At 43.1% G+C, this 19,574-nt stretch overlaps 1 protein-coding gene across 2 annotated transcripts; it reads left to right on the forward strand.

The window, feature by feature from the left end:
* Positions 1-6,366: 6,366 nt before the first annotated feature.
* On the forward strand, positions 6,367-18,070 carry UCHL1 (ubiquitin C-terminal hydrolase L1). Of its 2 annotated transcripts, NM_001046172.2 has the most exon segments (10): positions 6,367-6,447; positions 6,579-6,590; positions 7,074-7,202; positions 7,428-7,514; positions 9,962-10,112; positions 12,017-12,102; positions 12,180-12,227; positions 13,051-13,117; positions 14,014-14,072; positions 17,646-18,065. In NM_001046172.2, coding segments are annotated over 10 exon segments (759 nt in total). In that variant the 5' UTR covers positions 6,367-6,414; the 3' UTR covers positions 17,733-18,065.
* The last annotated feature ends 1,504 nt before the right edge of the window (positions 18,071-19,574 follow it).

Genomic DNA, 19,574 nt, shown 5'->3' on the forward strand with positions numbered 1-19,574 from the left:
TAGATATAAATTTTTTCTGCTTAGCATATCCCTCATATGCTAATCTCATGGATTAGCATATGTAACATATATATGTAACAAGGATATATGTAAAAGGATATATGTAACATATATCCTTTATATATATATCCATATATATGTAAAAGGGTATATGTAACAAACAGCTCTGAAGCACCCTTCATAAACCAATTTTAACAGATAAATCTTATCTATTATATCCTGGAGAAGGCGATGGCACCCTACTCCAGTACGCTTGCCTGGAAAATCCTGTGGACGGAGGAGCCTGGTAGGCTGCAGTCTGTGGGGTCGATAAGAGTCGGACACGACTGAGCGACTTCACTTTCACTTTTCACTTTCATGCACTGGAGAAGGAAATGGCAACCTACTCCAGTGTTCTTGCCTGGAGAATCCCAGGGACGGGGGAGCCTGGTGGGCTGCCATCTGTGGGGTTGCACAGAGTCAGACACGACTGAAGTGACTTAGCAGCAGCAGCAGCAGCAACCACATAACACAGGCCTAATGGCCAAAGTTAAGGAATTAGGGGCTTCCCTGGAGCCTAGTGGTAAAGAATCTGCCTGTCAATGCAGGAGACACAGGTTCGATCCCTGATCTGAGAACAGCCCACATGCTGCAGAGCAACTAAGCCCCTGATCCGTAACTATTGAGCCTGCACTCTAGAGCCCAGGAGCTGCAACTGCTGAAGCCGGCACCCTAGAGCCCATGCTCCACAAGAGAAGCCACGCAACGGGAAGCCTGCGCACCACCACTAGAGTGGCCCCAGCCGCCACAACTAGAGAAAAGCCAGCGCAGCAAGTAGGGCACAGTACAGCCTAAAATAAATATAATATAATAATAATAAAATTAAGGAATTAGAGATGAAACTATAGTTAACCCAGACCTTTATATAATCTGGACTATACATCTTTCATTTTCTGCTGTTCGAGTTCCTTGGAATGCTAGAATTGGGAGAAATCGTAGTGTTCATGCAATTTTACTGATTTTTTTTTTTTTTTTGCTCATTTTACTGTTGAGGAAACTGGGATGCAAAAAAGTTAAACAGTTAATTAAACTATTTACATGTTTGATGGCTGATCTAAGCCCACCAAAGTCACCGGATTCCAATTTCACAGCTCCACAAGAAGCAGTAACTGAGGGACAGCAGGGCAAGGTCTCTATTTCACTGGTCCTGAGAGTGCCTCTTGTTCTCTGCTACCAGTTGCTGCTGCTGCTGCTAAGTCGCTTCAGTCATGTCCGACTCTGTGCAACCCCATAGACGGCAGCCCACCAGGCTCCCCGTCCCTGGGATTCTCCAGGCAAGAACACTGGAGTGGGTTGCCATTGCCTTCTCTGCTACCAGTTGCTAGCTGTGTCTTATTACTCCTATGTACTAAAGCCCTTCCTCTGTACCTTAAGAACATACGCATTTATTTTTCACTGTGGACAGTGCATGCTGCGAGCTCTCCTGAACACAAGCTGATCATGAAGAGCTTGATAAAAAAAAGAAGAAAGGAAAGACACTAGTGTTTCCTTGTGTCTAAGATACACTTGTTTTTCATATTTAAACATTTTTGAAAAGAGAGGTGCCTGACAACTGACCAATACATTTGATGCACCGGATCCCCCCTCCCTCTCCAAAGAAGCTCTTAAATTGATCATCTATCTTAAAATTGATGATGTTTCAAAGCCCAGAACACATGGTCTATGCCTTATGGCTGTTATCTGCTAACCTCCTCCCCAACCCAGGTAAGCCTAGTATAGTGTCTGACACATAGTAGGTGCTCAAGAAAACCCTGTGTTGAATGAAAATGATTCTATGAAGTAAGGTATAATTCGGTGAGGACATGCATTCTCCTCCCTCATGTTTCTTTCCCTTCGGACACACCTGTAAATACAGAGTTAAGGACCTGCTCTTTAGGAAACAGGAGGAAACTTGACTTTATCATAGGAACTAACTGCAGTAACTTCTTTGCATTATATATAATTCTATTGTGTTATTTTTAACTTTAACATATCTGGATGTCAGAACCTTGCTTCAGGGGAAACATTATTGACAGAGGAATTGCCAAGAAAGTTAAAAAAAAAATGTTGAGGCAGTACTCTGTCAATAATTTATGTGCTGATTATAAATTCAAACTAAACTCTTAGACCTCAAAGTGAGCCATGCTTTTCAAAGAGTTGGGTGACTTGCTCTGGCCCTGGACATCGTGGAAATTAGTTAAGTTCCTTCTCAGAGGCTGATCTTCATGCTTACTATGACTAAGGCTGTAAGGCTAGCCCTTAGAAGGAAGTAGCCAGGACAGTTGAACATGCACAGGTTTTTAAACCAAATAAAATTGGGTTGCAACCCAGAGTCAGACAGTTAGTAGTTGTGTGACTTCTAGCAATTTAAACAGCCTCTCCAAGCCCTCAGTTTATTTACCTGCAAAATCTAGGTAGAAATATGAACATCAGAGGGTTGGTCTGAGGATTCAATGGGGATGACAAATACAATGTCCTTTGTATAATAAAAATAAAGCTAGTATACTTTCTATCTTCATCTCCCTTCTTGGGTAACTTCTGACTTCAGTCAGAAATACCCACTTCTCAAAATATTTGGGGAGTACTGCTCCAGGGCATTGGAGAAGGAAATGGCAACCCACTCCAGTGTTCTTGCCTGGAGAATCCCAGGGACGGGGGAGCCTGGCGGGCTGCCGTCTATGGGGTCGCACAGAGTCAGACACGACTTAAGCGACTTAGCAGCAGCAGCAGCTCCAGGGCTCAAGTCACTTGCCTTCATAAAGACAGTGTGTACTCTGCCCCTTCAACTTCCCAGGTGGTGCTAGTGGTAGCCTGCCTGCCAATGCAGGTTAGATATAATAGACACAGTTCAACCCCTGGGTTGGGAAGATTCCCAGGAGGAGGAAACAGCAACCCCCTCCAGTATTCTTGCCTGTAGAATCCCATGGACAGAGGAACCTGGTGGGCTACACAGTTCATAGAGGCGCAAAGAGTCAGACTAACGACTTTCATTTTCGACTAACCATTTCACTTTCACAAGAACATACAGCTTTTATGACGTGCATTAAAACAAATAACTGTTCCAGGTTTGTGATTCACCTAAAATCATGTCATGTACCGCTATTAACATGACTGCACTATACCAATGCAGGAATCCAAAACTCCTCTAGGTATTTTAGACAGAATGGGATTTAATACAGGGAAATACCCATTTACAAAACCACTGGGAGTGCTGAAGGACTAGCCTTAGGGATGAGGCTTCAGGATTGCTTCCATACACTCTAGAACTGTTCTACCAAGGTCATTTGAATATCTGTCTTATTAGTGATTAGAATCAAAACAAGGTTATTTTTTAAAGGGTCCGTCCCAAATCTTTATTGTTGCTAAAAACGAAAACCACTTATGATAAAAATCCTACTTCTGGTGAATCAGAAATGTCCTCTTTAGTTATGAAGGACAGCTTATCCACTCACTGATTTTATTTTTCCACGTATAACAGGTCTATTCCATGTTTATGCTGCACGTTTAATTGATTTTTTAACATATTTTTCCTTCTGATCTTTGTCTATTAATTTTTAATGATTATAAACAAAATGTTGTGGACTTATTTTTCACTTGATATTTTCCAATTACATACTTTCAAAACCACAGAATCAAAACCAAGTGACTATAAAGGCGAACTGTACAATGATGATCAATGCACAGAGCTTCATACATATCCCTATTACAATTTTAACAGCTTTGCTAAGATATATTCACCCACTGAAAGTTTTTTGGTATATTCATAGGGGTGTACAACCATTTTGTACAACCAAAAATCTCTCTATCAAATTTCGCCATCTTCTTTTAACTTATTTCTCTGAGCCGCACAATTCTGCTATTTAGATTGCTTATTCTTGCTTGCATGCGTGCACTCTCGGTGCCAGTAAAACTGCACAAGATGGGGTCAGAACTACTGCCAGGTGGCTGCAGGCTGAGATTACTCCATTCAGCAGTACTTCCTTTTTTAAAGGGAAAGTAACTTAAATAAGCTCTACAACCACTTCAACTACAGTATCAAGGGATGGCAACTCAGGGAGTATGAAGAAAGAACACACTGAGAAGTGTTCTACCAGTCCATCTGGCTAGCAAGTCCAAAAGAAAAGGAGATAAGTGCTGGTAGACATCACTTGTTCTAGATGCAACCATTCTATTTTTCCTAAGAGTTTATTAATTATGAGTCTGAGAATTTGGCTAACCACTGATATTAAATCTCCAGAGCTAAATATATTCTCCCTTTACCATCTCTTTTTGTTTTTTAAAGATCAGAATACAGTTTGTTCATGTCCAGTCTATGGCATCTTCTTGTAGGCAGGGAGCTATTTTATTCATTGCTCTGATGCTTCCTGACACATAATAGGGCCCTGATATATATATATATATATATATATATATATATATATATATATATATATATATATATTTGTTGAATGAATGAATGAATGAATGACTACGTTTAATAACGATCCCTCAAAATGTTATCATTACCTCTTTTACTATTTACTTTGGTAATAACTGTCATCTGCTAACTTCTATGGGTCTATCAGCCTTATGTTAAATGTCGCTTCCTTTGGGAAGCCCTCCTGATTCCCTAGGCTAAGTGCCCCGAGCTCAACTTCCTCCCACACCATTCTTATTAACTGATAAGAGCTCCATGTCAGAAGCTATTCTGTCACCTATGTATCCCCATCACACAGTAGGTTAGGTGCTTAATCAGTGCTTGCTGAAAAAATGATGTAAATTGGGATGTAATTTGTCCTGTCTTAAAGGCAAGAATGAATTTAATGTAGCCAACTATTTTTGTACTACTATTCGTCTGTCTTGACTTTCTTTTTTTTTAAGAAGCAACTTTACTGAGGCATAATTTACATACTATAACATTCATCCATTAAATTCTTCTTACAAATATCATTTCCTCTCTTATTTTCCATGTGAAGGTAATTTTTTCTGACAGCAAAAATGGGAAGAAAATAGAAGTGGGATGTAGTAGAGTTTTGGATAGAGAATGGACTCGTTGAGTCCAATTTACCAGGGTTTACTTCTCAGTCTGCCCTTTCAATTGTTATCTTAAAGGAAATTAACCTCCCTGAGCCATGGATTCTGAGCTGCAAAACTGCACTAAGAAGAGTTTCTTCACTGTCTCCTCTAAGGGTTAAGTGAGATGACATGCAAAAAATCTGATCTGTAAAGGTTAAAAAAACTGTAAAAAAAAAAAAAAAAAAAAGGCAGATCCCCTCCCTTCTCTCTGTCATCTTTTAACCTTGAATCCCCTAAATGGTAAGTCTATTCTTTCACCATTATCATTGTTTTGTTCTGAGCATAAATGAAAAAATACCCAATCTTCTTGTTTCCTTACTATTCAGCAAGCCCTACTTCATTCTGAGGTTAAGCTTTCCTGCACTATTCTTACAAATTTTGTTCCACTTTTTATTCATTCTTAGGCATATGTTGTCTCCATCTTTTGAATATGCTGGTAGAAAAACCCAAACCCCACTTGAGATCATTAAAGAACAGTGGTTTCTTTAGCTGCCGTTACCTTTCTTCTTCTATTCTATCATGAACTTAACATTTTATTTTTCAAGTCTCACACTCCTTGAAAGGAAAAAAAAAAAAAGCTTTTCCTTTTACAGCCTCTTGTCTTCAAATCATACCTGTCTATCCACTGGATCTGTTTTCTAAAGTCTCCGACAGCCTGCCTTCTCTGTGTCCTGTATTACAGTCACATCCCCCCTGTCTCTACCGCTTCCCCAAGATCAACCAATTCCTCCCTGGGAATCACATTACATCAGCATTACTAATGCAATAAATGCTATGTTACAGACTATGTTTTATTCTAGGCGGTCAATTAAAAACGAATCTCGGTGCTTGTTTGATTTAACATGGAGGATGAATTATTTAAGATCAAATGCAAACTGCTGCTAGATTTGGAAGACATATTTATATTCATATTAAATATATACCTGTTGAATTTGGGGTTTTTCTCAATGCTTCAGAGACTCTAAGCTTTCAGGTAATTGGGATGGTCGAAAGCGTGGTTTTCCAGAAACTTCGCAAAAAATTAGACTGCATCAAAAGGACTGCTCCACACATGCAAGAAACACCTACCAACAAAACCCATCTTCACAACCACCAGATTATCTCACCAGCAAGTGAGACTGCAAGGTTTGGGGGCTAGGCCGTACCACTCCGCGCTGCGCATGGGGGGATTCGTGCCTATTTGGCGGCGACTGACCGTTTCCCCTCGCTTGGTTTTGCCTTTGCTCCCCCTGCGCAGGCACCCACAATGCGTCAGGCCGGCGCCTTATAGCTGCAGCCTGGGCGGCTCCGCTCGCTGTTTTTTCGCTTCTCTGGGTTGTGTTCGTTTCGACGTCCGCGAAGATGCAGCTCAAACCAATGGAGATTAACCCCGAGGTGAGCGTCAGGTGCATGGTTGCCCGGGGGTGGCGGGGAGCGCAGGGCCGAGGGTCAGCCCTCGCTAGGTAGCGTATCACTGACTGCTTTTATCTTTGCTTTTTTTTTTTTTTTTTGCATTTGCTTTTCAGATGCTGAACAAAGTGAGTGACGTCTCGCGCTGCCTCTGTCCTCCTCCCCCCGGGAGCACCGAGGCGCCTTCGGCTGTTTTGCGGAGACCCAGCGGCCCCCTGCGCACTCTAGAGGCGGGGGGGGCTGGGGCGCGGCCCGGGCGCCCTCTCCCTGCTGCTGCATGGGGGGCGGCGGTGACTCTGCGAAACCGGTCGTGGGTGGGATGGAGGAGGCTGCGCCCAGATGCGAGCGCGAGGCCGAGCTCCCGAGGGCGTGGCGCGGGGCGCGCGGACTAGGATGCCCGGGCGTCGCGGGAGCCACGTGTGGGCCGCGCTTTGTGCTGTGTCATTGCGCCCGGCTGGGGTGGGGGGCGGGGCGGGGCTGGGCCAGGCTCCTCCCAGGCCCGTGTAGGGGCGCGAGGATGCGGAACCCGCGCCCGCCGCCTCCGCCCGCCTCCCGGCGGGGGCTCGCACTTCTGGGTCTCTGCACCGGGCCGCTCTATTTCCTCTCCGCAGGTGCTGACCCGGCTGGGGGTCGCCGGCCAGTGGCGCTTCGAGGATGTTCTGGGACTGGAGGAGGAGTCTCTGGGCTCGGTGCCAGCGCCGGCCTGCGCGCTGCTGCTGCTCTTTCCGCTCACGGCGCAGGTAGGGCGTGGGGCCCGGGGTGCGCAGGCTCCGCGCTGTGCGTGCTGCCCCCAAACCCGAGTGAGGCGTTGAAGACGGTGTAGGGTCTCCTCCCGTTCTGGCCGCCCAGTCCTGGCACACTGCCTCTTCCTTGTCGGGGATGGAGGGAGAATTCACACTTTCGTGGTTCCTTACTCGCTGGGGGTCCTGTTTATTGAGGTTATTGTTTTGTCTCGTGTCCATCAGCGTTGCTTTAAACTTGGAAGAGAAGCAGCATCTCGGTTCCATCATCCTGATTATCCAGGAAGATTGTTCATCCTACTCGTGAGTCAGGTTGACCCTAGGCTTTTCCGAGCTTTTCACGCCAAGGAGTGGCTGGCCGATTGTTTGCCTTTAAGGGCTGTGATCTGTTGTTTTATTGTCTGGTTCTCTCTCAGACTCCCTCCTTGGTGTAAAATGGAGGGATCTCGGTGGGCCTAAACCCGAAGTAAACAATAGGTTCTTTAATTTTACGCCTCTACTGCCTGGGCCTTCAGTGGATACAGGGGTTTCTTCCCAAACCTCCACGCCCTACAACTTACACACTTGTTTTTTTTTTAGTCTCTCTTGTTTTTCTAAAGCTTAATCACTGTGCCTGGTTCCGGTGTGGAAATAACCTTCTAGCTCTCTGACCTTGTAGCTTATTGAACAGGTGGACATTAGACCTGTCTTGGAAATGCTTTTTCATTTCTCTTTAGATGGTCTTCCTCCTGCAAGTATGCATGGATGTACCTCAAAGACTGAGTATCAGATATAAAAACGTGGCTAGGGTGATTGTCTTGGCTGTACGGAATCCCACTTGTGAGCATGGCTTTGTCTGTCTTAAAGTGCTGCCACTCGATCCCTGATTTAGGAGTGGTTGAATTTTGCTTAAGTGAAACTCCAGGGGCATTAGCCTATGGGGCATCATTCCAAACAGTGAGTTTAACTCGCAGCATCCTAAGGCGACAATTCTAGAAACATCTCAGTATAAATTAAGCCTTTGGAAAGTTCAGGTGTTCCTCCAATGGGCCAAGTATTGGGGGTTAAAAACAGTTATTAAAAGCTATTAGGATAATCCCACCGACATGTTTGTTACTGAATTTTCACTTAGGTGAAAATGGAGTTCCCAAATAATTGCAAGTCAGAGTATGTTCCCTGTAGATCAAATCAAATGCAGTTTTCTCTCATTTGAGCCTCTCACAGAGGTTTCTTAATAGAGGAACCATGATGACTCGGGCATTTTTGAGCTACAGCACTCAAAATGCAAGGCCTCTGGGAGGCAGTGGAGAAGCGTATTTGTCTTACAAGAGCCCACTGGTCTCATTTTGCTGGATCAAGCAGCTCTTGGTTAGAGAACATTCTGGATTGAACATTTTGTGCTTGAGAGAGCGCGATACTTTTTCCTTTAGCTCTAGTTAAGTCTATCAGATTCAGTGAATGCCTATTTTGCGACACAAAACACCTTCTGGGCTAAATACTGAAGCAGATTCAAAGCAAGTTGAGGTTTATAGGTGGACTTCCAAAAAGCTAATGTTAATTTAGAAAGCATCTAATTTTGTCAAAGAATATTATGAAATCCTAAATGGACTACTTCTAAAACATTTTAAGTGATCATGAAATACTTACAGAAGTGTCGCCATGCAGGAGTTCAGACAACCATAAAGGATGATGCTACCCCGTTACGAAAAATTAAATCTTTTTTTAGAAAAGTGAAAATCCTTAACTGTCGATGGAAGCTCAATTCAAGTACAGTAGATGATGCTAGAACGTCCTACTACTTGGAGTTGATCTTATGTGACAAGAGAGCTTATACCTTTGATAGTACCACAGACAAAGCTGAAACTTCAATTCCATGTAAAATAATGCAAGGCTACTAGAATTAGAAATATACATACTTCTGGGGTTCTGTACGATTTATACTGGTTGTAAAAATTAGTATTTCTGTAGTGTATAATTGGCAAAGAAACAAGTGTCTCCTATTTCTTTCAGGAGAAATTTTTGTGAACTCACAATCCAGCACGCTAGACCAGTTGTCTTTCCTCCCTAAAAGTTGTTGTTCAGTTGCTCAGTCATGTCTGACTGTTTGCAGCCCCATGGACTGTAACCCACCAGGCTCCTCTGTACATGGGATTTCTCAGGCAAGAATAACTGGAATGGGTTGCCATTTCCTTCTCCAGGGGATCTCCCTGACCCAGGGATCAGACCCGTGTCTTTGCATTGCAGGCAGTTTTTTATTAAAAACATGAGGGAGTAGTTAATTTCTTTAAATCGTTCCTTTCTATAGTTTTTGAAGTGACATGTACTTGGACTAGAATAACTTCAAAGAATAAAGAAGTATAAACTAGCTGGTGTTCTTGGGCATTCAGTTGACCATCGCTTGATTGGAGTGCGTGTGTAAGATACAGTTGTTGGTGTTAAAAGGAAGGAAAGAACGAACTTGTCTGTTTTTCTGACTTCAGCACACCATCCATCTCAAGCTAAAAGGTGGCGGTGGTGTCTAGACAAACTTGGGCTACAATCCAAGACCGCTACTGCACTGCAGCTGCAGGGTGGAGTGTCTGCACCTCTCAGAACCCCACTGGCTGACTTGGTATGGGAGGCAGACGGGCCATTCTCTGGGTGCCAGCCAGCACCTAGGACCAAGACTCCTGGTCACACATCCCACTTGTGTCTCCGTTTAGGCACTAGAACTCACTGTGCTGCCATCTGTTCTTTGCATTTGCATTTTGAGATGTAAAAATGTCTTCTTGAACTCACAGCATGAGAACTTCAGGAAAAAACAAATTGAAGAGCTGAAGGGACAAGAAGTCAGTCCCAAGGTGTACTTCATGAAGCAGACCATTGGCAACTCCTGTGGAACCATCGGACTCATTCATGCAGTGGCCAATAATCAGGACAAACTGGAGTTCGGTGAGTGGGTTTTGAGGCCAGTCACCCTCTAATTGATCTTCAGTTAACTGCAGTGCTTCCTTCCAACATTCCCAAGGGTCTGTTCAGCAAAGCCATTGCCTTAAAATTTTTTTGAAAACCTACTCATGCATATAGGATCAGCAGCTGAATTCTCATTGTTCTTTCTCTTTTGAGGAAGGGAAGCTCATTTTCCAAGAAGCGTGGTATGGCTTCCTCCACCTGGAGAGTCAGACTCTTGGGCTCTCCCATGAGCAGACAGAGAATTGTCATGATTGTCATGTGTTCCTGGTCTAGTCTCAACAATTCTAAAGAGCTAGAGTTGATGTTAAGCCATAACATACCAGCCTTTAGGACCTTTGTTTAATGGTGCAGTGTCTCATAAGCAACAGGAGAACTAACATGGCCTAAAGCAGCAGGAGATCCTGCAGGGGCATAGCCACAGCCCAGCACTTTGAATGATCCATCTCTGAACAAAGCTGGGTCAGGGGTTTTAGCCTGCCTCCAGCTGGTGCTGTGGAGGACATAGAAGAGATGAGTCTTAGCCCTGAAGTTGTCAGAAGCTCAATTAACAGTGCTAACAATGCTAAAATACATGGCGTTATATATGATTTAGGCCAAGGGTCAACACATTTAAAAGCCAAAGAGTAAGTCTTTTAGGCTTTGAGGGCCATATGTTCTTTGCCCTTGTAGTGCTATAAGTAGGAGCAGCCTTAGACAAGATGTAAAGCAGTGGATGTGGCTGTGTTCCAGTAAAACTTTATTTACAAAGATAGGCAGCAGTAGTTTGCCAACTCCTGATTTAGACAGTGGATGGGGGTGGCTGAGAACTGAATAACTTCATCTAAGAGTCCATGCTGTCGCTTGTAGCAGGTCAGATAACTTTTTTAACAAAGGAATTGTGGTTCAGACTCTACTCTTTGTATAATTTTGAAATTAAAAAGCAGGGGGTTATCCAGCCATAAAGGGACCAGATCTTCTAGAACCTGCTTTTTCAAATAATTGACGCAGCATAGTCATATTAAAAAATTGTAGCTTGGTCCTTTTTATTTCTTCTGCAGTGAGTATCATTTTCTTTAGAATGTTGTATTCCTGCAACTGCAGATACTGTAATTCTGTAGACATGGTCCTGATGGTGCCACAGGCCTAATCTGAGTCATAGTTCTCCTCATAAAGTTATGAAACGTTTCCTGTAACTTCCGAATTTTGAATGGTGTGTATTTAGCAAATCTGAAACGTTTAGAGCTGAAAATTCAAATCGAGGTCTTTAGAAACGCGAGGTGCTGTTGGCTTCGTACTCACTGAGCAATGACACAGTGTTGACACCAACCGTCGGCTAGTCAGCTGTTCTAGGCCAGCTGTTAGGTGCTTTGCATTTCAGGTCTTTAGGTTGATGTCTGTCTGGATAACCGTATTACTAAGATTGCTTTTCTTTGCCCTGAAATAAGTCTTGGTTTGAGAACCATTACTAGATTTGAATGCTGCATCACGTATGCAGTAAACATTCATTATGCATGGGTAGCTGCTGTAGATGACAGGACTAGACAAGACGGTTCTGCCTTTATGGCATCAAAAATCTCACAGATTGGTGCTGCAGTTGGATCAGTGCTGTAACAGATGTGATCAAAGAGATAAGGGTGAAGTGGAAGATGAAGGGGTTGGGGAGCCAGGGAGATATAAGGAGGAGCCTGAACCCCCTAGAAGAAGGGAGAGTGCTCTGGTTTGAATGCAGTGAGAAGGGAGGGGTTGGAGAAAGGGGCTGGGGAGGGGACAGCTCATTCCCATCCTTTGAGGCCATGGTAAAATTTCAGGTTGCCAAACATGACCAAGGATGCGCTGTCTCCAGTAAATGTGCACCCATTCACATTATACCTGTACTAATGATGCTTTTGTTTTTTTCCCCCCAGAGGATGGGTCTGTTCTGAAACAGTTTCTTTCTGAAACAGAGAAGTTGTCCCCTGAAGACAGAGCAAAGTGCTTTGAAAAGAATGAGGTAGGAAGAGAACTGCTAGAACATTGATTTTTAGTACTCTGGAGGTTTCTGTGCTAACTGTCCTGTGTTTTCCGCAGGCCATTCAGGCAGCCCACGATGCCGTGGCCCAGGAAGGCCAATGTCGGGTAAATACAAGTTAAAGCCAGGTGGTCCAGGCGTCCTCTGTTTCCCCAGAAACCTGTGCAAAAACCTCTCAGCAGGATCCAGCACATGTGTCTACTCAAGGCCGAGGAATCCAGAAAGTTCTACCAAAATAATGCCTTGACCAGACCTGTTCATAAAAATGGCTCCTCAAAATAGCTAATTGGCAGTTGACACAGTCTTGAGTAAATTCAGGCTGATAATGTTTTATGTAGACTCAAATGGGTCTAGTAGAGTAAGTAACACCCTTCTTAGTAATAAACATTTTAGATACTCTTAGTCACTTGGAGAGCAAGCTAGACCAGCAAGGACTAACAGTTTCTAGATGACTTAGGTATACCAATAATAACAGAGCCTTCGAGTCAACTGTTAGATTTAAGTTTATACAACCCTAGTTGGCTCTGCCACTATCTAGTCTTGACCTTGGGTGAGATGCTTATCCTCCTGAAGTCTTAGTTTCTTCTTCAGTAAAAAGCAAGTCTTAAGAGTTCTGATATTACTGTATATCTACTTTAATGGTCTTAGAATAAAACCTAATATATGGGAAATAGATATTAGCTCTAATCATTTAAAATAATACATAGGCAAGTTGGTTCAAGCATATTCCACTTAGGGACTTTAACAAATTAGGTCCTGCTTATTGTATATTGCAAAATACAGATATCAAATGAACAGATTGTACACCTTAAACTTATTCAATGTTACGTCATTTATATCTTAGTTTTTTCTTTCAGCTTTATTTTTAAATGCAGTATATCATACAGTAAAAATTCTCATTTTCGAAAAAAATGTCTTGATTCTCTTCAGGTAGATGACAAAGTGAACTTCCATTTTATTCTGTTTAACAACGTGGATGGCCACCTCTATGAACTTGGTATGTTTCACTGTTGGAGTCTAATGTAACTGCATGCATTCTCTCACACACAGTTCCTCTTAGAGTACTGGTGTGGGGCTTTATGGCTGCACTTCCTGTATCTTTAAGCTCTTACAGGGGCATTTAACCCTTGTTGTGCCCAGAGTACCTCCCTCGGACAGCTGACCAGTGGAATGAGTGGATTTAGTCACAAACCAGTAAAGAGAATGGGTCAGCCACTTCAAGATACGCATTCAGATTCTGTCTTCTACCTTCTACTGTAGCATCACCAGTATAGTCTCCACCATCATCCTTTTCAGACAAGGAATACTTTTAGAAGGAAATAAATACTTAAACATGACCTATCTGTGTAAAAAGAATTTAGATATGTTGGGGGTAATTCCTGTTAGCTGGTTTTACAGGCAATGAGGAAGATCATCCATCTCTGTTTTAGGAGTCATCCCCTTTGTATTAATGGGGAAAGACTTGCAGCTGTGTTATCTCAAGCCAGGATACTACATATGGGCAAGCAAGGGTGAGGAAAACTTGGGGCCAGTCAGCAGTTGTTGAGGGACACATGGAATCTCAAAGATCCCTTTGTCTTGCCTCCACCTTCGTGTACCTACAGACTGCATCTAACTTCTGTGCTGTGGTCCTTCTCGAGAGATGGGCACAAGCCCTGCTGTTAGGTCGCTGGATTGGGCTTGTGTGGTCTTGGCGCTTGTAGATTAGAATGCCTGGGATGGATACTAGGAAAACTTGACCCTCATTTCCAGCCTGTTTGTAGGCAGCCTTCCCTCAGTGGGAGTGGTAGTTGTATTTGGAAGAATCTAAAGCTTGCCTTTAAGTGGCACAAGCACAGTGGCCAGAAAACATAGATGGAGAGAGAACCGACATGCCTGGCTTTTCTGTTTCAGATGGACGGATGCCTTTTCCAGTGAACCATGGCACCAGCTCAGAGGACTCGCTGCTGCAGGTAATCTGTGGCATCCATTTCCACTGGGGCCCACATTGTGTTAGCTAGTTTGTCTGTTCTGAAATGCAAACTTTTTTCAGTACAGCCAGCATCGATCATCTGGGATAAGAGTAATCTTTAGGGCTTAAAGATCATCTTAGTAATTCTATCTACCTCATTTTCTGCAAAGGGTTTTAAACAAGGTGCTTTAGAGCAGCCCTGATTAATCTGTCTTGTGTTCTGTCTTTAGCCCACAGTTAGAATTAGCCTGAAAGTTATTGCTTACTCCCTGTGGGATTAAGGTGACGATTGTCCCTTTGTCAGATTACATCATAGCCACTGACTCAGACTCAAGGAACAGCAACCCAAGCCTTGCCTAATCCGTCTCTGACAGCTGAGTGTGGGTCAGTCTTGACCTGTGAATTCTGGTTATGTGGTTAACTCTTTTGAGTTTTTTCTTCCCACATGGCCACTCCACTGTTAACAGGTCAAAAGAAGCAAATTCACAACATGCCTGAAAAGAACTTGAAGATTCAGGGTCACTATGTAACCATCCTGGTACAAGTGACTGCAGATAGCTCTTAATTCTAAAACAGAGCTGGCAGACTAGTCCACTTCACCCTAAAAATGAATCTAGAGTTGAATCAGTTTGCTTTTATAAAGGAAAATTACTTAATTGTAATAAAATTGAACATGATGTTAAGATACAACTTCTTCATTTGTCGTAATAAAAGCTAAACTCTTTGGTGTGCTTATGTGCAGACAGGGAGTTGGCAAAAACTTTTTCTGTGACGAGCCAGGAAATATTTTAGGCTTCCTGTGGCATATGGGCTCTGTTGCATGTATTCAGTTCTTCTGTGACAGCTCCAAGGCAAGCCCATAGGCAGTGTCTAAATGAATGTGTATGGCTGTGTTCCACTTAAACTTTATTCACAAAAATAGGCAGCAGGCTGGATTTGGCCCACACATTGCAGTTTGCCGACTCCAGGCTAGATGCTGTACTACGTTAATTACCTGTTTCACAGTCCTTTCAATGATGCTGTGAGGTAGTCACTCTCATTTTACAGGTGAGGAAGCTGAAGTGCAGAGGTGAGTGATGCCCACGGTCAATGACAAACTGTAGAATCAAGCTTCAGATAGTTGGGCTGTCTGTGCTCTTAGCCACTCTACAATACTGCCTTTATAATAGACCTGTCTTTGGAATGCCATAGGCCTGGTGACCTCAAGGTGTTAGTGGACCAAGTGATGCCATTCTTGGAGGGAGGGTCCCTTTCTCTGGCCAGCTTTCATATACACCTGAGATCAGTCAGAGCTAATTCTTGGATATACCAGGGGTACCTGAGAATGGTGATACGGAATGAGAACTAGACCTAGAGAAACAGGATGAGGGTTTGCATGAGAGTCAGGATTCACTTATGAGGGAGAAAAAGAATAGGGGCAGTAATTCTCGTTGCATCCTACTTGGATTGAAGGCTCTGGTCCTTCTAATAAAGTTTCCCAGGTACATACTTAACTCCTATCTAAGGTTATGCTAACACAGGCACGCCTCACATTGTGGGTTCAGTTCCAGACCATCACAATAAAGTGGGTATCATAAGAGTTGAATTTTTTGGCTTCCCAGTGTATATAAAAACCATGTTTAAGTGTGCAATAGCATTATGTCTAAAAAAATATATACATAGCTTAATTTAAAATATTGCCAAGAATTGGCTGACTATTCCCTGAGCCTTCAGTGAGTCAGTATTTTTGCAATAGGAACATCAAAGATCACTGATAACCATAACAAATTTAATATTAATGAAAAGTTTGAAATACTATGAGAGTTACCAAAATGGGACACACGTACAAAGTGAGCACATGCACTGGGAAAGTGCTGCCAGTAGACTTACTCCGTGTAGGGTTGTTACAAAGCTTCAATTTGTGTAAAAAAGAAAAAAATGCAGTATCTTCAAAGCCCAGTAAAGTGAAGTGCAATAAAATGCGGTGTGCCTGTACCATAAAATGTACTCTTCATAGAGTACCTGAAACTTCTGTGAGTAGAATTTATGAGGTGTGGGGAAGGTAAAAACCTTTTTGTTAAAAAACACAAAACTATATTACAATCAGCCAGCATCTTAGTGTGAATTCTTTTCCTAAGACTGGTCCTATATGGTTAGAGATGTTTTAGGTTATCTAAGTGAAAGTGAAAGTCACTCAGTCGTGTCCAACTCTTTGCAACCCCGTGGACTATACACAGTCCAGGGAATTCTCTAGGCCAGAATACTGGAGTGGTGGGTAGCTTTTCCCTTCTCCAGGGGATCTTCCCAACCCAGGGTCTCCCACATTGAAGGCACATTCTTTACTGTTTGAGCCCTCAGGGAAGCCCAAGAACACTGGAGTGGGTAGCCGCTCCTTTTTACAGCAGATCTTCCTGACCCAGGAATCGAACCAGGGTCTCCTGCATTGCAGGCAGATTCTTTACCAACTGAGCTATCAGGGAGGCCCTAGGTTATACTCCAAATAAACTTGCTAAACTGGTGAGAAAATACATAGACTTAACCCAGGCATCTTAAATTTGAGTGAATTAGGTCACTGCTTAGTGTGTGTAGCAGATGGCTGTTGTCTTTAGAGGCACATCCTTAATGTTAATGAACACCATGGGTCCTAAAGGAAAGTAGATTTGGGGAAGGCAGTCTGTAATACCAATGTATTAAAAATTCCGATAGAATGTTACTTTAGATCCCCTACAGTTTTTCTGAGTGGTTCCAAAGCACGAAGAAAACCAGGGTATGGTTGATGCTTTCTAAGGGCCAAAACTGATCAGGTTGGTGCTATTTTAGACCTTGGGAACTAGTGTTCCGTGATTGTTTTCTGTCAGAGCATCCAATAGCCTCTTAAAGGTCTTACATTTAATATTTTGGTTGGACTCTTTCTACTGGACTTTTTACAAATTGAACAATGATCAATATTCTGATCCCAATACATTTAAACCCTAGCATTCAGCAGCTAACATTGGGATCAATTTTCTGTCCTTATTCTTTGTAATCTGGGTTTTAGAATTAGTAATTCATGGCATTCCCTAAATATCTAGGCAATTATTTACCTGTACCTGGAATGCCAGATATTTAAATTTTGTAGAAGGTTTACTTTCCCCTGGAGAAGGAAATGGCAGCCCATTCCAGTCAGTATTTTTGCCTGGAGAATCTCATGGACAGAGGAACCTGGCAGGCTATAGTCCATAGTGTCGCAAGAGTGGGACATGATACCACCACCAAAATGTTTACTTTTCCCTAATGAAGAGAAGTGAATTTTCTGTCTGGATTTGAGGGGAAGAGGGTGTACTTGTCAAAGCCAGCACAAGGTGGCAAGAGCACAGAGCATTTGCGAGTGGCCATCAGGGCTTCTGAAGCCCTGTCTGTGATGTGGGTCCTTGTTTTTCCCATCACCTGATTTTTTTTTTTCCCTCTTGTCTTAAGCCCTGGTTTTCAAGTTTGTTGGGAGGTTTAAAGTTGGTCAGGGTGCACTTTGCGGGTCTCAGTGATAATTTTCCCTTGAAGTGTTCATTTTGAGCTGTTTGGTGTTTAGAACTTAATTCACAACTTTCCTCTTCCTCAGGACGCTGCCAAGGTCTGCAGAGAATTCACTGAGCGTGAGCAGGGGGAGGTGCGCTTCTCCGCTGTGGCCCTCTGCAAGGCGGCCTAATGCCCCGTGGGGGGCACTTTGCTTCTCCCCCTCTTCCCTTCATTGTGAAAGTATATCCCCCCCAATGCTGGTATAAAATGCTTCAGTACTTGTAGAGCACAGCTGTTCTCCTTCGGTTCTGCAGATAAGCACTTACCCTCAACCACGCCCCCACACTGGCAGAGCTCAGCTGTCGATGGAGCAAGTTTGACATCAGCCTGTGATGGCGAAGCATTCCCCGCGTTGTGTCTTGTACCTCAATATCTGATGCTTTAATGGCTACTTTGGTTTGTGTCTGTAAGTTAAGGCCTTGGATGTGGTTTGTCCTTGAATAAAAGTTTTCTGCTGATAAGAGATAAGCCTAAACTGGTTTTCGTTTTTTCTTCCCTCCAATATATCCCAAAGTTTCATAGCAATTTACATATATACCTTCCATATAAGAACTTTTACAGTACTGGGAAGAAAATTATCATGAAGTTATCAGTTCAGTGTGTTTCTAGATTTTTTCCTATCAGTTCAGTTGCTCAGTCGTGTCCGACTGCGTCCCCATGAACTGCAGCACTCCAGGCCTCCCTGTCCATCACCAACTCCTGGAGTTTACCCAAATGTATATGTTACTGTGTGTTCCTATAGGCTTTTTTTTAAATTAGACTTTTTTGGAGCAGTTATTTAAATAAGTTGATAATACATTGTTAGTTTGAGATTACGACATAGTGATTCGACGTTTAAATACATCATGAAATGATTACCATGATAAGCCTAGTAACTACCTGTCCTCTTACAAGGTTAATGCAGTGTTAGTGATCATGTTTCTTATGCCATAAGAGTAATTTTATAGAAAAACAAGATGTTACAGTTCTCATATACCCCTCATCCATTGGTGGCTCAAACGTGAAAACATCTGCCTGTGATGTAGAAGACCTGGGTCATTCCCTGGGTGGAGAAGATCCCCTTGAGAAAGGAATGGCAACTCGCTCCAGTATTCTTGCAAGGAGAATTCCATGGACAGAGGAGCCTGGTGGGCTACAGTCCATGGGGTCACAAAGAGTTGGACACAGCTGAGCAACTAACACCCCTCATCCATTTCCCCCATTTCATCTTAACATTAATATGATACGTTTGTCACAGTTAATGAACTGATTGATAATATGGGCTTCCCTGGTAGCTCGGCTGGTAAAGAATCTGCATGTGATACGGGAGACTTTGGTTTGGGAAGATTCCCCTGGAGAACGGAACAGCTACCCACTCCAGTATTCTTACCTGCAGAATTCCATGGACAGAGGAGCCTGGTGGGCTGCACTGTCCGTGGGGTCCCAAAGAGTTGGCGATTTTCACTTCACATTGAAAATACTATTGACTGAAGTCCACGCCTTATTCAAATTGCTTTTGTTTTTACCTAATGTCTTTTTTCTTTTGAGGATCCCATCCAAAATACTCTTAAGGTTCCTCTTGGCTATGACGGTTTCTCAGACTTGTAACAGTTTAGAGGAGTACTGGTCAAGTATTTGGTAGGATGCCCCTCTCGGGATTTGCCCAATGTTCTCATAGTTAAGGTTATGAGTTTTGGGGGCGGAAGACCACAGGTAAAGTGCTGGTCTCATCACGTCGTATCAAGAGTACATAACCACCTTCATCGCCTGGCTAGATAGTGGTTGCATTTCTGCATAGTAAAGCTACTCCTGCCCCCACTCCACTGTATAGTAGAAGGAGGTCTGCACAGCGCCCCCTATAGGAGCAGGGAGTTGAATTAAGCTCTGTTTCTCCTTGAAGTTGGAGTATCTATATAAATTATTCAGAATTCTTTTGTAAGGGAGCTTTGTCTCCTCACCTATTTATGTAATCAGTATGAACTCCTGGATATTT

Source organism: Bos taurus, chromosome 6 (genome assembly GCF_002263795.3).
Source record: "Bos taurus isolate L1 Dominette 01449 registration number 42190680 breed Hereford chromosome 6, ARS-UCD2.0, whole genome shotgun sequence".
In the NCBI taxonomy this organism is placed as follows: domain Eukaryota; kingdom Metazoa; phylum Chordata; class Mammalia; order Artiodactyla; family Bovidae; genus Bos; species Bos taurus.